Below are 19,743 nucleotides of genomic sequence, written 5' to 3' on the forward strand. Positions count from 1 at the left end.
AACGGTACCTCATGTAAAATAATATTATCTAGGGTGTTCTTGTTCCACATTTCGATTGTCTTTTATCTATTTGAAGTTATTACTGTAAAATTAGCGGTATTTTAATTTCGCTGTGATGGGTCCTCTCAACCAGCAGCTTCGTCTCGTAAAGCCTTGATGCTGAAAATTTAACATAAAACTCCGATTAATCAATTGACTCCATAATTGCAGAAAGGACTCAATCAGATTTTTCTTAAATTTGGTTTATGAATTTTGCAATTCTGTAGGAGTATACGCAAGTTTGTGTATAGAAAGAACAGTTATCGAAGCTGTTACAATGGTGTAAACGCAATATTGAACTATAGGTTGAGACAAAGAAAGCTCTGCAGTCCTGAATTTAAATAGATTTTAATATCTCAAAGCCACACAAAATGGACTCAGGCCTTTTCTGCAATAATCTGTTTAATAATCAAAGCCTATTACGGGCCACTCTTCTTCCCTATAAACTGGTAATGTAGAGAGGAGTTCAAATTGGAGTTTCACGTTAAATGAAAATAAAATGAAATTTTTGGTTTGACGCCCCACGATTATAATCTTTAGTCTAAAGGGGAGACGGATTGTCAATGAATGTGAACGAATGTGAATTTATTTTTATTTTTATTTTTTTTTTATTTTTTTTTATTTTTTTATTTATTTATTTTTTTTGTGTGTGTTCTTCCATCGGGAATAAAAGTCAAGACATGCACACCAAAGGTGAACGCGATAGTACTAGGCCAGCGGGGAGGGCTAAGTCCCAGGTTAAACTATAGAGTCCTCAAGTAATGTGGGTAGTAAAAATGAACGTTATATTCCAAACACACAGTAAAATCTTTTGCAAAAATGGAGAGAAGTAGAAGGAAACGTAGTCGAGGACAGAATCATTATAAGAATCAAAATTTTAAAAATAATCACATAGCAAGAAATTGTAAGACAAGCTCAATGAAGTCTGTATTCTTACTTACAATGAAGAAGATATAATTTTGATTCTTCTAAATATTCTATAATACATCAAGTCTGTCTATCCTGTTCCATTATTTTATCGTAATATGCTTCCTTTCAATGATACTTAAGATTAGAATAAAGAGAACAAATTTCTTTATTTGCATTTAATTTGTACTAAAATAATTAGACGACCGTGTTGGAAACTACATTCTTTTAAACTTAATTACAACTATTAGGATTGAAAATATCAGATCATGAAATGCTGCACAATTTTACTTAAGAAATATAAGAGAACCCAAAATAACTATCTGGCTAATCATTTTAACATCTTAAATTATTTAAATTGAGATAAAGATAAAGCAGAAGTATCGATAATCAAATATTGAGTGTACGGTCAAAAGGGATTCCGTCACTTTTTGTCTGTTTGCACTTTCTGATGCATTATTCACCAGAAAAAACATTAGTTTTCATTTGGCATTATGAGCGTATGTCTGGGTGCAATGATCAATGTTCCTTATTTCATAATTGTTTTGTCAGTCTTAAATGGTTATGTCGACATAACTTGGAATTCGTTTTGGTTCATCTGAAAATATAATTCGTTGACTTAATAAGCCTTTTTGACATGCTCCAAAGAGTCGTGAAAGGACTTTCTAAAATTCAAAAGAATTGTATTATTTTCACACAATAAAACCAATTATGAAGTTCTGAAAGAGACCTTTAGTAATGAAGAGTGCCTCCGTAAGTCAGTACTTTACCTAAATTAAAGACTGTGTGTTTGTTAATTACTACTATAATGCTACTTTGGGACTAGTTTCAAGTTTTAAGGATTACGTGATGCGAGAAGAATAAATGCTGGACAGATATATAAAATATCCTTATATTGAATACAATGGACGTCAGAAGAAGTGCGTAGCTCGTCTCATGCATGTCATAGATTTCGAAAGGAATTGACAAAATTCAGTAACTTTCATTGAAGTAGAGGAACTGTAATTCACCCGAGATTTCCATTCCCTTATAGTTCAAGGCTAATCTCCCAAAAATTCTTCCGACATATTTCCTCTAAAAGCTATCCAACTTCCATTATCGTATGATCTTCAATTCCACCCTCTACATGGGCAGCGTCTTGAATAAAACGTGTTGTTCTCGCATTAATTACATAATTTTTATATACAACTTAATTTACTTACTAATTTCTTTAATTATTTTTTCTCGTCGCCATAAAAGTTCAAAATGACGTGCTTTAATTTATGAGCCTCACTAGTAAGAATCTTTTAATTAGACTAGCAATAATGAAATTGTGAAAAAATTGGTATTGTTAAATAAGTGTATATAGCAGAAAGAAATACGCTGTTACCGACGCCTGTACTGTCCTTAAGTTGCACTGACAAAAATCCGTCATCCCAACAGCAATATATTATACAAATATACGGAATCCATATGTTTACTACGGAAGTTTGTATGGAGTATAGGTTATCCATTTGCTACATACGTACTACCCTTTTCCCGCTTAGATGTTACATCATGCAGCTGTAGGACATCTGACATTTAACAGTCTTCCGTATATTACATACGTATACGTATGTTACATACGTCAGCTATATGTTATATACGTCCATTTGGATATAAGATCCTTACCGCCTATATACAGTCATACGGAAAGTACGTATAGATGGAACACTATACGGACAGTATTATAAAACATACGTTTTCAGTTATACGTTTACTGCAGGATGTTATATATAGCAGTACTGTAAGTCCAAAAACTACAGGCCTTATGCAAGTAACCTACGTTTTTACGTACGTCACGTACGTTCTCTCTCTCTCTCTCTCTTTCTCTTTCTCTCTCTCTCTCTCTCTCTCTGTGTGTGTGTGTGTGTGTGGTAACTAATGATGATACAAGAATAAGAAAATGAGCCCAGATGTTCAGTCTGACAATCGAATTACGAATCTTTCACACTGCTTCATAACTACTTTTATTACTATTCCTATGTGGGAGTTTTGAACAGTGTGTAATCATTTATGCACAAGGAAACGACCTTCAACTGGACAACTTGCATGGGAAGATGCACGCGAGATGATTTTCCTTAACATTTATTTCGAAAAAAAAAAAACTTGATTAAGTTATGAATCACGCAACTTAATTATCATGCTACTGTGGCTAGAAGATAGTGCACCATTAACTTAAAATCTTCCTCAAGATTTTTTTTTCATTGCAATAAGTTGTCAAAAAGAAAAATACAAATTTCAAAATACCTCCTCAACAAGAACTAGAAGAACGGGAAAATATTTGCAGTTATAAACACGGTGTGTAATACCAGAAAAAAAAAAAAAACTATTGTTGATAAAATCTCCTGCTGGCGATTGCAGGGTAAGTCAAACGTGATTTGGAAAAGTTTGGAACTTTAGATGTCAAATTCACATTATTAAAACATTCGAAAGCGCTTATCTATTTCCAATGCATGTTTAATTATTATTTAATTAGCTTTCCGAACTTTCAGGTCTTTAAAATAAGTTACGGCATTAGGAAATATGAGCTATCTTGCGCTAATCTCGAAAAAGTAAGAAAATGTGGAATATCCAGTGCCAAAAATAAGTATAGTTTGATTAAGGAGATCCGTAGCAAAATTCCAAAATTCTTCCGTAACCAGTGCGCACGTATGTGTACATCTGTGTTCCACTCGCAACATGAGAAACACTTATTCCGTTTCCAGATCAAGTAAATGAAGTAATCGCAATTAAAAGTAGCTACTTTATTTCTGCGATGATCCTTGAAGATGTTTCCATAAAAAAAATGTAGAGTTATTAAATTTCACAGATGGTGGTATATTCCTGGTATAATTAAAATTGTGCTGTAAATATTTAATAAGATTTTGACAAGTTTACAGCATAATTTTAAATTTAAAAATGTAGTAGAAAGTAATATTTTTCAAAGAAACACAGTAATAATACAGTGAGTTTTCAAGTTTGCATCTGTAATTTCTAATTCACACCATCATTGAGTTTACCTCTGAATTGCTGGAAAGTTTCAAATTAAAACCTTTAGATTCAAAATGATTATATAAACATAACGAAAACTTCCCAAAGTAGTTAACTCGAATAGCTAGTAGTCAATTCTTGTCCAAAAAATTGCTTTTATTATTATATTTTTTTAAAACAATTAAATGTTCTATTTAAACACATTCTAGATCTTTCTCTAACTTCATATAGGAACAAGATTAAGAAAATTAGTCACAGATTTAACCGAAACGATTTCAATACTTGACTTAAGGACATAAAGAAAACTGTATGTATTTATAATATACGACTTGGGAATTGACAGTAAGGCCTTTATATTTACCGTAAGAAGACATTTTCACTAGACCGCTCAACCAGATCCAACAGGATAACTGTTGAAATAATACGATTAATAACAAACTCAAATCCATTACTCCTATTCTATACTGAGTACCTCGAGGAGCTAGACTGGCGTTGGCTGACTCCCTCTGTCAAGTTCTACAGAATATTGTACCGGTATCTTCTAATAGCCTGCAATCGTGGAAGGAGCTCTTCTTCTTCCCATACCAACAAGACCTCTTTGTTCAACAACAAGAACTAACAAAGTGTCTAATATTACTACATGGGTGAAACAAAGAATCACTAGTTGGACTAATTCTCGCTACGATGCCCTTCTTTATCGCCACCTACGACCCTTCAAACCTCGCCAATCAACAGATGCAATCACCTTCAACACCAAGAGTATAGAGAACAAACTTTCCGTCGACGATGTCCATGGAGCAGTCAGACTCCTAATATCTGATGACACTTTGGCGCTTCCGAATGCTGCAGTGCTAGATGCTTTACGCAACAAACATCCTACACATAGTCACACCTTCACACCTCCTGCACTCATCGAAAACACTCCAGCCGTCCCTAGTATTTCTGTCAAGGAAGTCCAGAGAGCTCTTCGATCCCTTTCTTCCAGCTCCGCAGGAGGTATAGACAGTTTACGCCCTTCCATCTTCTACTATACCAGAACATTGACTCTAGAGACCCTCTGTTGAACATTATCAGTGATTTTCTTCAAATAATCCTCACTGGAAACGTATTTAAAGAAATCAGGCCAATATTTTTCGGAGCGTCGCTTATAGCATTGAGGAAGAATTGTGGTGATATACGGCCCATCGCTGTCAGTAACGTTTGGAGACGGTTATCAGCTAAAATAATGTCAAAGAATTAGGGAACCGTTATCTACCTTTTTGTCACCACATCAGTTGGGAGTGTGCATTCCATATGGCTCAGAGGTTGCAGCCCATGTAGCCCGATTATATTATTCTCATCCCCACAACCAAGAAAAAATGTTCTTGAAACTTGATTTACGGAATGCATTCAACGAAATCAACATAGACTCTATACTTATAGCTGTAAAAACGCACTTCCCTTATATATACACTTTCATCCATCAGTGCTATTTACACCCTAGTCGCCTATTCTTTGGTGAAGCGAGGTGTTCAACAAGGCGACCTCCTAGGACCTGCTTTATTTGCGTTGACACTTCAATATATTGTCAGTAATATCAAAACTGAGTTTAATATTTGGTATCTCGAAGATGGAACTATAGCTGGAGACAAGGAAGATGTCCTGGAAGCTTTGACAAAGATTCATAATCAATCTCGCGAGATTGGGTTAAATCTCAATTCCAGCAAGTGTGAAGTCTGTTTCCTGGGATTCTCAAACGAACAGGCTAACACCCTGCACACCCTTTTCAACGAAGTCGCACCTGGAATTCTACTTATATCACCAGACAGAGCCTCCCTTTTAGGTGCAACACTAAACACTGACATTCGATGCTTTATGTTACTGGATAGAATATCCAAATTATATTTCTTTTTCACTTGCCTATCTAAGATTTCTGCACACTCAGCTGTCTATCTCTTACGGGCCTCATTAGCAACATTTAGACTTATATTTCCTTCGTAGTTCTCCATCCTGGCGCGAGACATCTTCTGAAACAATACGATAATTCCATCCAACTTGGCCTAGAATCTCTTCTCAACTGCTCACTTACGGATAGCTCATGGCTACAGGCATCTCTCCCAGTGGATCACGGAGGTCTAGGCATTCATCGAGCCCTTGGTTTGGCCACTTCATCTTTCCTTCCTTCCATTTATAGCTCTATGCCTTTGATCACTTCTCTTCTTGGCCAGGATATTCATCAGGATTCTGAAGCTGAGATTAATGATTGTATCTCCCAGTGGACATCGTGCGGCAGACTTGCTCTACCTGATCTTGATAAAAGAAGTTTACAATCTTCGCGGCTCCTCTTATAAACTCCAGATTTTCTTCTCTTCTTCGTCCTCCACCTATCCTGAGGATAAGGCACGTCTTCTTGCTACTTCATCCCCTGAAGCAGGTGCCTGGGTACAGGCTATTCCATCTCCATCCCTAGGGCTACATCTTCCCGACGAAAGTTTTCGAATCGCTTGTGCGTTGCGTGTGGAAGCAGATGTCTGCGAACAACACCGGTGCCTTGCTTGTGGAAGTTTAGTGGATAAGAAAGGTATACATGGCCTATCATGTCTTCACGGTTCTGGCAGATACTCTCGCCACTCCAATGTTAATGATTTCATCATGAGAGCCCTCATCTCTTCTGGAACGCCTTCCGTGAGAGAGCCAATGAGGTGTAGTCGTACTGACGGCAAGTGACCTGACGGAATGTCTTTGGTCCCATGGAAACGAGGGAAGGATTTAATATGGGATTTCACTTGTACCGATACTCTAGCCCCCTCTAATTTTCCTACTTCTTCCACAAAAGCTGGGATGGTCGCAACTCGCAGAGAATCTGAAAAGAGACGAAAATATAACAACCTCTTGGACAAATACCACTTCGTTACCATCGCTATCGAAACTTGTGGCTCCTGCGGTCATGAAGGACTAAACTTTATTAAAGAAGTTGGACGCCGAATAACTCTCAACACAGGTGACACTCAAGCTTTAACCTTTCTTATACAAAGATTAAGTATGGCTGTGCAAAGAAGGAACGTAGCAGCAATGCTAGGAACGCTTCCACCAGGAAAAGCATTGGAAGAAATCTTCCTTCTGTAACCACCCTCCTCTCACCAAACTCACGCAATTTCTGCTAATTATTCATTTCTATATTTAAAGTAAAGTGTAAAATCTTTTCATTTTACGTTTTACAATAAATCGTTGTCGTTTAGTAAAAAAAATGAATAAAATAACGTACCTATCAAAATAAGAATAATTTGTACGAAGTCTCAGATGAGAAAACTATTAATCGAGCTAGATCAGGCCGCTTGCATGATTATAAATTAACAAGTATTAGTTCAACCTTTGAAATCTACATTTGAACCAAACGTATCATAAAACCACGTATTATAAAATTCTATAAGAAGATAAATATCATAAATAGAATTTATTTTTGCTTTTTTCAGATCCAGAAAATGAAGGCTCATCAAATCGCGTGTCACAAGACAGGGCTCGAAGCCAACTTAGTGGACGATGGTTCAGGGCGAACTCTGCAAACGAGAGACGCCATTCCCATGTCATTCATCCGCGCATTGGGACTGGAATGAGTATACGAGAAGCTTTTGGTAAGTAACTCATAAATAATTCTTATGATACTATCCAGTTAATTTAAAATAACAGGAAAGTACTTCAAAAATTGACGATTTCGATTCAAGTAATTATAACTATTACATAAAATACATTTGAAAGAGTAAGTTTCTGTTACTTTTAGACACCTAGGAACGTTTATATAAAGAAAAGAAATAAATAAAACCACAGACAGCCAAACACCAATTAGCGTGAAATAAAACAGGTAATACTTATGTTACGTATAGCAGCAACTGGGTCATGATGACACACCATGTAACACTTCTATGAAAATTAGGGGAAGCTACTTATTATTATTGTCTCTCTATAGAAAATAACTCCTGACTCAGTGATCAATCTTAGGACAAAGCACTTAGCATAAAAACTTAAAGTTTGGACAGGGCATAGACTTTGTGTTGTAGTCTATGGTACTACTAAGGAAGGATTTTCGGGAATTCGACGTGGAACGTGGGGAGGAGGATTGAAGGTTGCATTTATTATAAAATGTCCGTATCTCGGAATTCCTTAATGTTAGAGCCATGAAGTTTGTTATTTGGACTTGTCATTTGAAATAATTGAACACATGTTTGAGTTTATCATTTGAAATAATTGAACACATGTTTGAGTTTTTTTTTCTTTTTTAATTTAGAAGGGAAGAAAATAGTTGTATTGCCAATTATTATATTAAGATGTCCATATCTCGAAATCTCTTTGGTAGCTATTGCCGAAGTTTACTTTTTATATTATTCTATGTTTAATTTATTTATTTTTGTATGCAATGTTAGATATGGGATCATTTCATTCTCAATATATATCCCCCTTGACGCTCAGGTATACACTGGATAAAATGGACTTCAATCCTGCTTTACACTGGATAAATCGGCAAAATATGGTTTAGCCCCTCCTTTGATCACATCCTGGATCCGCCACTATATATATATATATATATATATATATATATATATATATATATATATTACATAGCAATCTTTAGATACGAGTATTTTATACTTGTAATGATATATCGTGTATTAGTGTACTTGTAATGTGTATTAGTGTTAGTGCATGCATTGATTTTTTAAAATTTATCAATGTAAGGACTAGGTAAAGGGTTGAAGGTGGATCCTCAAATTATTAAACTTTTACCAGTATTGGGAAGACCCATTTGGGCCGTAATAAATTAGAGAAGTTAAATTTGGTGTTTAGATTTTTTAATTGGAAACTTGGAGTTCGTTAGGTTAAGAGAAATGAAATTTGGCTTCTAGATCTTCAATTTAAAATAATTTAGCTCTTGTTTCTAAGGGTTTTTTTTTTTTTTTTTTTTTTTTTAACTTGACAGAACGAGGGAGAAAGAGAACGGAGAACAAGTCGAGGTCGTCGCGCCGCACTGACATCTCCAATCTCTCGGCTCGGTAGAAGTTTGCCAATAATGTACGAAATGAGCCATGAACAGCCACAGAGGCGCTGGTATAAATATGGTATTCATCAAGCTTTATTCTCCTCGTGCGACTTCCTCTAGTTATTACACATTCCCACAGAACATATCTTCATTCTTGTTGAAAATGATGTGCTAACATCATGGAGTAGAAACAAGCATTTGAGCAATATTCAGCCATATTTTCAGTTTATTATTATTATTATTATTATTATTATTATTATTATTATTATTATTATTAGTAGTAGTAGTAGTAGTAGTAGTAGTAGTAGTAGTAGTAGTAGTAGTAGTGTAGTAGTAGTAGTAGTAGTAGTAATAATAATAATAATAATAATAATAATAATAATAATAATAATAATAATAATAATAATAATAATAATAATAATAATAATAATAATAATCGGGTATCTTGAACTTTGCATACGTTTTCTATTAATGATAGTTTGTAGCTTTCCATATTTCGCGTTTTGTCACATTTTTCAAATAAAGTTTCACATTTTGTAGCTCACGTGGAAAAGATATTCCCTGACATTTTTACAACTGTTGCTTTTTTTCATAGATCACTACAGAAATAAACCATTAATTACCTAAAAACAAAATACACTGAATATTTTACTTGACATTGTAAATTTTACTTATTGAAAATTATATATATTATTTTAATCAAGCTGAAGGAAAATCAGAAACTAAGCTTACTATGAGTAGGAAAGTTTTTCTGTCTTCTGAAAACACACAGGCACAAGTTACAGTTAAGCATTAAACATAAGTATGTTACATGTTTCCACGTCTTTCTCATTCATTATTGTACGTTTGTCACTTATCACCAGTCCATACTTGGAAAAAAACCTCTGATAATTAGTACTGCTTGTTGAAGCCACACATATTTAAGTGCATTTACAACAAACTTCAAACAATCATCACTTCGGAACTTTTGTCCATTCAAAACATTCAGTACACTGTACTTTCCAGACGAATCACTTGCCAAGAGTTCATAGGCCACTTTGTTAAACTCCAAATATGGTACTTCATAATCAGATGCCTTTTTTAAATGAAGGTAAAGCTTTAAAACAACTTCCTTAACGCAACAGTCTAGGCTCACAACTGTTCTGATTCAAAATACACCGTTCATGCCACGTTTTACCGTTCCGTCAGCGTAGAACTGGCATTTTCATTATAAATTAATGAAAAAGTATTTTAAAAATTTCGCGTTATTTCGCGAATTTTTAGAAATTTCGGGTTTTATTGCGCAACGGAAACCAACAAAAATACACATAGGATATCATAAAACGTCAAGAAACTGAAAATTACTTAATCGTTTTATCGTGCATTGCGAAAAACTCGTGCCTCTAGCTATATCTCATTCACTACACTATACGTACTGTTATCCGATACCCTAATAAAGATCCTAATGAGAGAATATTTCAGTATCAGTTTCACCTCAATATGTGGCATGGTTCTTGTACAGCATCAATTTTTATGTTTAAAAATAAATGTTTCTTTTCCGTTTTTCTCAAAAACTACGCATGATCTTTTACACTCATGCATATCATTTTGTTGTACTTAGTGGGATCTATCAATTGGTATGTCTCATTCTTTGGAGAAACTTCCTTCCGTTAAGGGCTCATAATAATGTGCGTAGAATTAGGTCAGTGTAAAATTCATCAGTTTAAGAACAACACTTTTTCGGACTAGGTTGTTCAGAACAAAGATGGGGACGCCCAAAACTGATGTTTTTGAAATAATTAAATGTTAATCTGTAACAGAGCGTCTGTTTTCAACAAGTGTTCGTCCATAGTGCTTATTTCTCTAATCGATTCCAGTAGCAAACCATAATTCCGAAAACAGATAGGCCCAAAGAAAGCTAATATAAAAATATTCACTTAAAGAGGAAGAACTATTTTTTTAAATGAAATCTTTATGTAGTGACCCACGTTTATGACTTTCATGCTCAAGGAGGTGAATGATTAATGAAAGTGTACGAATGGTTAAGAAAGAATTGGTTGAATGAAAGAATGTGGGAGGAAACGAAAGAACCTCGAAATAAACTGGCGGACACGGTGTTGTCTTCCACAAAGTCATGTGGTATGGAATCGAACGAGGAATCTCTTGGATGTGCGTTCAGAGCTCTATAACTGAGCCAAACTATGCAGAAAGTCGTATAATACTTGAAGTGAAAACAATAGTCTAAACAGGGAGGTGCAGTATATCACGTCACGTGCCATATTTGAGGCGTTCAGAAGCCAAACCGATTAACTCCAATTTTTGTTGTTTTTTAGTTATACAAATTTTTCACTTGGAAAAGATACATTCTTTTCAGAGGCAAAATCAAGGAACTCCATAGTGTAACAATTTGCCACTAGAATGCGTAACGTTCTGATCACTCTTATTTCAATACATTGGGGCCGCGGTGGCTCAGTGGTAGAGCGTTCACCTCTGGTGCTTGGGGTCTCGTGTTCGATCCCAGCCCCGCCAAGTGAACCTTGTGGTGGACAAACACCGTGTGCGTGGGTTTTCTCGGGGCTCTCCCGTTTCCTCCCACTTTCTTTATTCCACCATTTCATTCATTACTCATCATCACCGTCTCCTTTAGCCTAACCGGCATAACCGCGGGACGTAAAACTCAAAGGTTTCATTTCAATACATTGTATATAAGTTACTAAAATGCTCACTAGTGAAAAATTTCGTTCGATAGAGTTAATCGGTTTGGTATCTGAACGGCTCAATGACACTCAAGGATCTTTTGCATTAGTTTTCTTATTTTATTTCTCCCCTCCTCTTTTGCATATGTGTGACTTTGTCTATGCCTTCCTTGGGTTAGTCATACTTGTTGTCCTTGCTTTTCAACAATGACAGGGACTGCATAGTAAGAATTTGCCTACAGTGATGCCAATTTGGCCTATTTTTGGCTAAATCTAGCATATTTGAAAGGACACTTAGCCATACAAATCTACGAAATGCTTATAGCCTTAAATATAGCTTTTTTTTAATGAAACTCTTTTGCCATTTTTTGCATTTTTATTAGCCGTTAAATAAATTTTCAAAATATCTTTTTCTTTGAAAATAAAGTGTAAAGTCAATAAATGTGTTTATCTGTCACTATATACATTCGTACAAATTGATTTCTTGTTTTATTACTCAACAAACCTCCTTGTTTAATTCTTCTTTTCTCTCACCAATCCATAGATTTACAGCTACTCAACAATACTTGTCAATTTAGAAAAAAAAATACGCGGTAACGACTACGTTAGTTACTTTTTAGTTATTTTAATTTCGCATTTTATTGCAAGAATGTGAATTTTCTAATACAAATTAAATAACTTTGGTTCTTCAAGCCACATAGATTGTTTTAGTTTATTAAAGGAAATAAATAGATCTAATTATAAATGTTAGTTCATGAATTCAAAGAACTATCTCACTAGTTGTTTTACCACTTGGAAATGAAAATAAAATCTGAATTTTATTTTCTGTAAATTTTGAACACAATAATGAAGTCACATGATTCTCCGTTCTCTGCTTACAGGTAGTGTGTAAACAGCTTTTTGTACTTTCTAGTTTCTTTCAAGTGTGTTGCAAGTGAGAATATATATTTTGTGTTTTTCTGTTTTTACTTAAAATCTTGTTAGTCGTAAATACTGATTGTGCGTCTGAATAAGTTATATCATAAGCATTTATTTCTATAGTTAATACATTTCGGATATTGTGGATTTTTTTATGTATAAAAAAATGCCGCCTCAGTATCAACAGTGGTTTCGGAAACAATGGCTCGTCGAAAATGAATTCAAGGACTCGATCCTGGAAATTCCTCCAGATCCAACAAAAGCCCGATATAGGTTTTGCAAGTGCGACATAAAGGCTAAGAGGTACGATCTATCCCAACATGCTAGTAGCAAAAAACATCGTGATTCCATGCAAGTGTTTTCAACATGTCGGTCCCCGGATTCCATTGTTTTAAAATCTTCAGACAAGTCAGTTTCTAGTGTGGGTGCACTTTGTTCACAGCGGCACATACTTCTATTCTAGCTATTAACAGATTTATGAAAACATTATTTTATTGATAGTTGTGCAGCAACAAATATCAAGTTACACAGGACAAGGTGTGTTAATGTGACTTCAAATATATTAGCTCCTCACTTTGAAAGTGACTTACTGAAAGACATTAATGACGGCTACTATAGCCTTTTGCTGGATGAATCAACGGACGTGAGTGTGTCAAAACTCTTGGGAATTGTTATAATATATCATAGTGCATTACGTGGAGAAATAGTGTCCACTTATTTGTCAACAGTCGAACTTGCAACATGTGATGCAAATGGTTTTCTTGCGGCAGTGAAGGAAATTTAAAAAAATAAAGGATTGAACATGAATAAACTAATTGGTATAGGGACTGATAATGCGTCTGTTAAGATAGGGGTAAATAATGGCGTGTACAAGAAACTCAAGGAGGATCTCCCTTCATTAGTACTTATACCGTGCGTGTGTCATTCTTTGCAACCGGCAGTTTCAACTGCTGCTGCTCAATCATTCCCTAGAAATTTAGATTTTCTTGTGAAAGAAACATGCAATTGGTTCAGTCACTCATCACTTCAACAACAAGAATACAAACTTCTGTATGAAGCAATTAATGAAGGTAACGATCCTTTACAAATTGTTAGGGCGTGTGACACTAGGTGGTTATCCATTGAAACTGCTGTCAGCAGGATCTTGAATCAATGGTTAGAATTAAGAACTCTTTTCGAAATGGTTCGCCATAAGGAGAGATGTTACACAGCATAGTTTCTCTATAATATGTACTCAGATGAGTCCCTCCATGCCTATTTAATATTTTAAAAGTCAATTCTAGGAGAAATTCAGGCTGTAAACAAATCATTTCAGTCGAGCACTGCAGATCCCGCCAAACTGTTGAATAACTTATGTAATCTTACACAATCAGCAGCGAGGAAAGAAGTACTGCCAACTTGCCGCTTGGATCCCCTGAAAGATAGTGTCGATGATTATATCGATAGGTACTCGTATTTAGGCTACGAATTTGAAACTAAGGTGCGGATGTTGAAGTTACCTACGGAGCAGGAAAGACAGCTTAGGGATCGTAGTTTAATGTTTCTCGTTAAACTCTTAAATGAGCTGCAACAAAGGCTCCCTCAAAATATAGACATTCTTCGGCAAATCAAAGTGATATCTGTAGAGAATACAATGCGTGTTCTGAAAGATCTATTGATTCCGCTTGCAGAAACATTTCTACTGCCAGCAGACACAATTTCTAAAATTTAAGTTCAGAGGGCGAATGTGACAGCAGTTAGTGGTCGGAAACTAATAATGCCGTCTCCTTTTTAAGTGAAGTAGCAAAATATAAAGACGCAAGTGGTCACAATCCTTTTGCTGAACTTTCTAAATTTGTCCTTATGCTCCTTTCACTCCCTTGGTCTAACGCCGAAGTTGAGCGCTTATTTAGTCAACTCAACACAGTGAAAACAAAGAAGAGGAATAGGATGAGCTTGAAAACACTCAATGCAATCATGACGATTCGTGCGGGTTTTACAGAGACGTAAAAAGTGTTGTAAGGACTATGGCCTGCCGAAAGAAGTACTAGTGGAAATTGGGACAATGGCAGCCTACACAGTCAATCCACAATCCAACGATGGTGCATCCAGTTCCAGCGCTTCGGCTAGCTGTGACGACATAGCTGATGACTTATTTCAATTCGACTGTTGACTTTCACAAATCAGGTGTTTCTTGATGAATTTTATCAGGGGCGGATCAAGGACAGACTTCTGGGTGGTCGGTGGGTTGTAATACTGCTACTTAGAGCTACTTTTAAGAGCTCCATACTCTGGAATGGGCTTAATTTATATATAAAATCATAAAACTTTCCTCTTCTGGGGGGGGGGGGGGCAATTTTATTGTAATTTAAAGTAATTTATGTTACTTCTAAGTCTTCAGTAAATACAACTCAGCATTTCAAATTTTACTTTAACTCATAAAAAGGGGTGGCTGGATTTAAAATTTACAATCTGAGTTATAGGTTAGCAGTCCAAAATCTAGCTATTTTTGGCGTAAAAACGCTTATTTCTGAAGGCCATCTAGCCTTTTTTTCTTAAGGAGTTGTTGGCAATACTGTTTGCCAGACTATGAAGGAAGTTGCAGGGCACCACCATTTTAGTTGCACGAATACAAAGGTGTTGTGCAAGAAAACTCAACGGAAGAAACATTACATGCTGTGCAAGGTAAATGTATTCAACTATTATATTTAAGACTGGATCTCAATTAGAAATTCTTAAATGCTATTAGTATTCAAATTAGTAGAAAAATATATTTTTCGTGATTTTTTCTTCAACTTTTTCACGCGGTAATATGATAATCTTAGTAGTCTTACATTGCAGTTTCGATGTTAAAAAAGAAGAACAAGAATAAATTCCAGTCTTAAAGGTAACTTTCCGGTTAAGTAATCCTCCAGATTATAAATAACTTATCTCTACTCATACGAGTGTGCTGACTTCCGAAGTAAATAATAAGGCCCACAGAAACGGATATACCAGTGCTACTAGTGCTCATTTTTCATCAGATGCGAACAAAGTTTTAAGTAATAAAAAATTTAATAGGAAATGTTGATTAATATTTCAGGGTAGGTCCTGCTTCAGAATCTCACAGCAAGCATCACCAATCCACGTAGAGATGCAAAGAGCTCGGAAACAAAAGCTAGCTTTTTCAGAAAGAAAAAAAATGGAGTTTTTACATGGCTTTTTTGCCTGCGAAATTTTGGCATTTTTTGAACATTCCAACTTTAGTGAAGAAATAGTAGTACGTTCATCTTTCTTTTTGTATTACAACACGAAAGAACATTTAATAACTGCATTCTGAAGAAAAATGATCGTGATAAGTTCAATAATTAAGGATACTCAGTCGCTTGATAAGAAAGAAAAAACGGCAAATTGATGGACACAATGGATTTTGGAGTTCGAACGAATTGTTTGTATGGCTGTTAGAGTAATGTTCTACGACAAAAATGATTTACTGTAAATAACGTTAGCAATAATAACTGTTCTGAAAATGCTATAGTGGCCGTGAAGAAATAAGAAAATATATTTCTCTTGCTCCACTCTTCTGACTTACTGGAACAAAATTGTCATTTAGAATTTACTTTTATCATTTAGAATGGTACTTTTCTAATTGTAGAATCCACTAAAGCATTGTTTCTCAACCTAAGGTACGTGAGCCGCTATTAATGATACGTACGATTTATGTGCAATTGATAATATATAATATACTTTGGTCGCACACCAGTGGAAAAAATTGAGAGGCCTTGCACTAGAAAAAACCAAAGTGCTACTTAAATAAGAAAATCATAAAAAGTAAAAAAACGGACTTTTCTGTTTTGTCCCAAGAAAGCCGTTTCCTTATGAAAAACTCCGTAAAAAAAATCTTTTTCTTTTTGCATCTTTAACTGCAGGTTACAATTTTTTCTACAGCCGTAGTATACTTTGCTAAAGTTTTCCTTGACAGATATCTAATTGTCTCAATATACAGCGAACTCGTTTAAATTCGAGAGATCACGAAAGAATTTCAAATTATCCAAAACTTCGAAACATCCAAAGCTATTCATTTTTAAATACCTAAAATCAAGCGAACAAAATTACTGTGCATGAAAAACTAATATGCAATAGATTTCACCTTTAAGGCAGCTTATGATTTGCGTGATCTAATACAGCAACCAAACAAAGGACATTTACTCGCCACAAATTATACCATACGTTCTATAGAAAATGTATTTTAGTACCTTTCCAGACACACTGAATTAACAAACAAAATCATCTATTTGTGTAACAATCTTAGTTATCTGTTCTCATCTAAAAAGTTCGGATATTTGTTTGCTTTGATTTGATTGTTTTTACATGGTCAACAAAATCTACAATTTCATTTAGAAAATATGTTGTGTGAAATATTTCATTAATAATATTTGGTTGACATTCAGTTAATCTTCAAATTTTCAAACATCTTGAAAACTTCAGATGAGTTTGGCGACAGACACTGTTTCTTTACTCATTACCTATCTCGTCTCCTCTTCTTTATCATCATCAGATGATGATTGTGGCATTCTTCCCTATAGCTGCCTCTGGATAAGTAAAAACTAGTTGAAACGGCATTCTTTTGTTTGCAATCTGTCCAACATTTAAATTTCTTGTACTAAATTATTTCAAATTATTAAAACAATATTTGCAAACATTATACTTACCCACTATTTTTAAAAATTGTTTTTCAAAACAGTTTTCAAGGGGGATGCATTTTTGTTCTAATTAACAAGTCTCCCCTGTATTATTTTATTGTATATCTATGCTCTACACAACTCTTTACTCTAAAGAAATATGAAAGAGAAACATTAAACCTTTATTAAAAATATAAAAAAATAACTACATAGTCTATAATAGTATCAACGGATGTTCATGTAGTTAATAATAAGCTGCTAATAGCTTCTTGAATTTCATTGTAACCCTACAAATTCTTCTCAAAATAATACGTTAAAACAGACCTAAAATATGTTAAACGAAAAAAATGGCAAATAATATTCTTAAACAGATAAAGTAAACAAACAAAAACAAAATGCGATAAGCGTGTTCGCTTACATGGCAGGAAAAATTAATGCGAAGATTTTCTTGTGTCGAAACACTAAAATAATTCTGGTACACTTTTTATTTAGAAATATTACTAATGGAGAATTAATAAACATTCTAAACTTTCAAAGTTTATATTATTTGAATGTTTTCATGTTTTAAATCATGTTCTTTTGATGTATGGAACCTACTGAAGACCACCGGTTTTATCATAAATGCCTTTCTCTTACAGAAAACCAGAACCTTCCTCAGTTCCCAAGCTACCATCGATTTCCTTGAAATCTGATATGATGAAGATGAACTGATGAATTGAGTGGACGGTAGTTAGCTCATGACGCAAAAGTCGTCTCAATGATGATTCTTTAATGAAACGTTAACGACTTTAGCAGTTACCTTATGGAACAACTGTTCAGTGATCACTCATTGGTGGTTGTCTGTTTCAAAGAAACTTACTTCCATCTTACACAATCGTCTATAGACTCCGCCAGCACCATGGTTCCTCGTGTTCGGAATAACGCGTGCTGTGATGTTTTGTTTGACGCTTATAGGTGAAAAATGTAAAATATACCATGACAAAATATTTTGCACCACGCGTTATTCCGAATACAAGGAACCGTGGAGCTTACGGTTTCTAACCCTTCCGATTTCCCGCTGAAGCATTCCGTGTCCAGTTTTTTCAAGGCTTTTTGTATAATTTTCTAGATCACATAAAATAGTAGACCTACTTAGTAAACTAACCATTTTTTTAGGTAATTTTCGTTCTTGCTTTGTCCATCAGTTTAGTAAGCCAATGAAATCACAATCACATTGAATGCTCATACTTTAAGGATGGGAAGCATGTCGACAATGTAAACTATTCTATTAACCTAAGTATTATTTTATAAATGCTAATAATTATGTACGAATTTTTAAAGATTAATTATTTAGTTTCGCAATATTAAAAAAAAAAATGTGGAAGTGAGGTGCAACTGACAAGCACACAAACATCGAAATTTCACAAAATTCGTTGACCAGAATGCTTGACAGCTCACAAGGGGAGAAAAATATTGCCTTATCAACTGTTCATTTATCAATTTTGTCTTCTCCAATCGTTAGTTTCGTTATATTTGTGACATTTGCTGCATATTGATCAAAATGTTCCGAATTTTCCACACTTTTTTAATTACGTATTTTAACTCGTATTATTTTAGTCTCGTCTCATGCACATCCTATGCACCATACGCTCGTTTTGCTAACAATTCGCCTATATGTGACTCCCGCCAAGTGAACTTTGTGGTGGACAAACACCGTGTGCGTTGGTTTTCTCATGGTTCTCCCGTTTCCTCCCACTTTCTTCCTTCCACCATTTCATTCATTACTCATCATCACCATCTCCTTTAGCCTAGCCGACATAAACGTGGGACCTAACACTTAAAGATTTCATTTTATTTCATTTCGCCTGTATGTGAATAAATCGATCAGCAGGCGTTTAACTCAGGTTCTCCAGAGCTCTGTTCGAAAGGAAAAAATATAGTAACATTTTATAAGATGTCCTTATAACACGTTTTCAGTATTGATAGTATATTGATTTATTCTGTTCAGCATAAGAAAAGAATTCTCAGTAGAAAGCAAATACACCTATTCAGAATTTTCTTCAATTTCTTTTCATATGAATATTGAATAGAATCTACTGTGACATGACAGTAGAATATCTCGCTTCTGAAATATTGAATCAAAGTAGAGTTAATATTCCACAAATTGTGATGTAATAGAAAAGTTTGAAAGTAGATTTTAATTATGCATCTCTTAATAAGAAGATAGAAACAAAAGAGTGACACTTACAATATTATATCGAAGGACAACCTTGATAAGAAATTGCTACTAAAAACAGGAAGTTGAAGAAACGTAGGCGTTAGAAATAGAAACGTCATCAGAAATTTACATTTTCCATTTCCATTAAAAATAATAAGTAGCTTTCCAACCTCAAACAGCATAGAAAATGCCATACACGTGAAGAGAGTTCAAAACTACTTTAAAAAAGGAGCTACATTAATCCTCATTCTTGTTCTTGTAATGTATTTTAAACAGGGAATGTTCATTCCTCCGAAGGATCCCCCATCGTTGTTAAATATAGTTTCTAAAAATCAAGAAAAAATGCTCGTATTATCCATCAAGTAA

General features: G+C 34.7%; 1 protein-coding gene across 1 annotated transcript in view; it reads left to right on the top strand.

Annotated features, from left to right (window-relative positions):
• The window catches only part of LOC145662669 (anoctamin-4), a 237,085-nt gene that overhangs the window by 9,933 nt on the left and 207,409 nt on the right, over positions 1–19,743 (top strand). The window contains exon 2 of the mRNA XM_081728471.1: positions 7,389–7,547. Coding sequence (XP_081584597.1) covers positions 7,389–7,547 — 159 coding nt within the window. The remainder of the gene's footprint in view (positions 1–7,388; positions 7,548–19,743) is intronic.

Source organism: Thermobia domestica, chromosome 10, assembly GCF_964235325.1.
Source record: "Thermobia domestica chromosome 10, izTheDome1.hap1.1, whole genome shotgun sequence".
Taxonomy (NCBI): Eukaryota; Metazoa; Arthropoda; class Insecta; order Zygentoma; family Lepismatidae; genus Thermobia; species Thermobia domestica.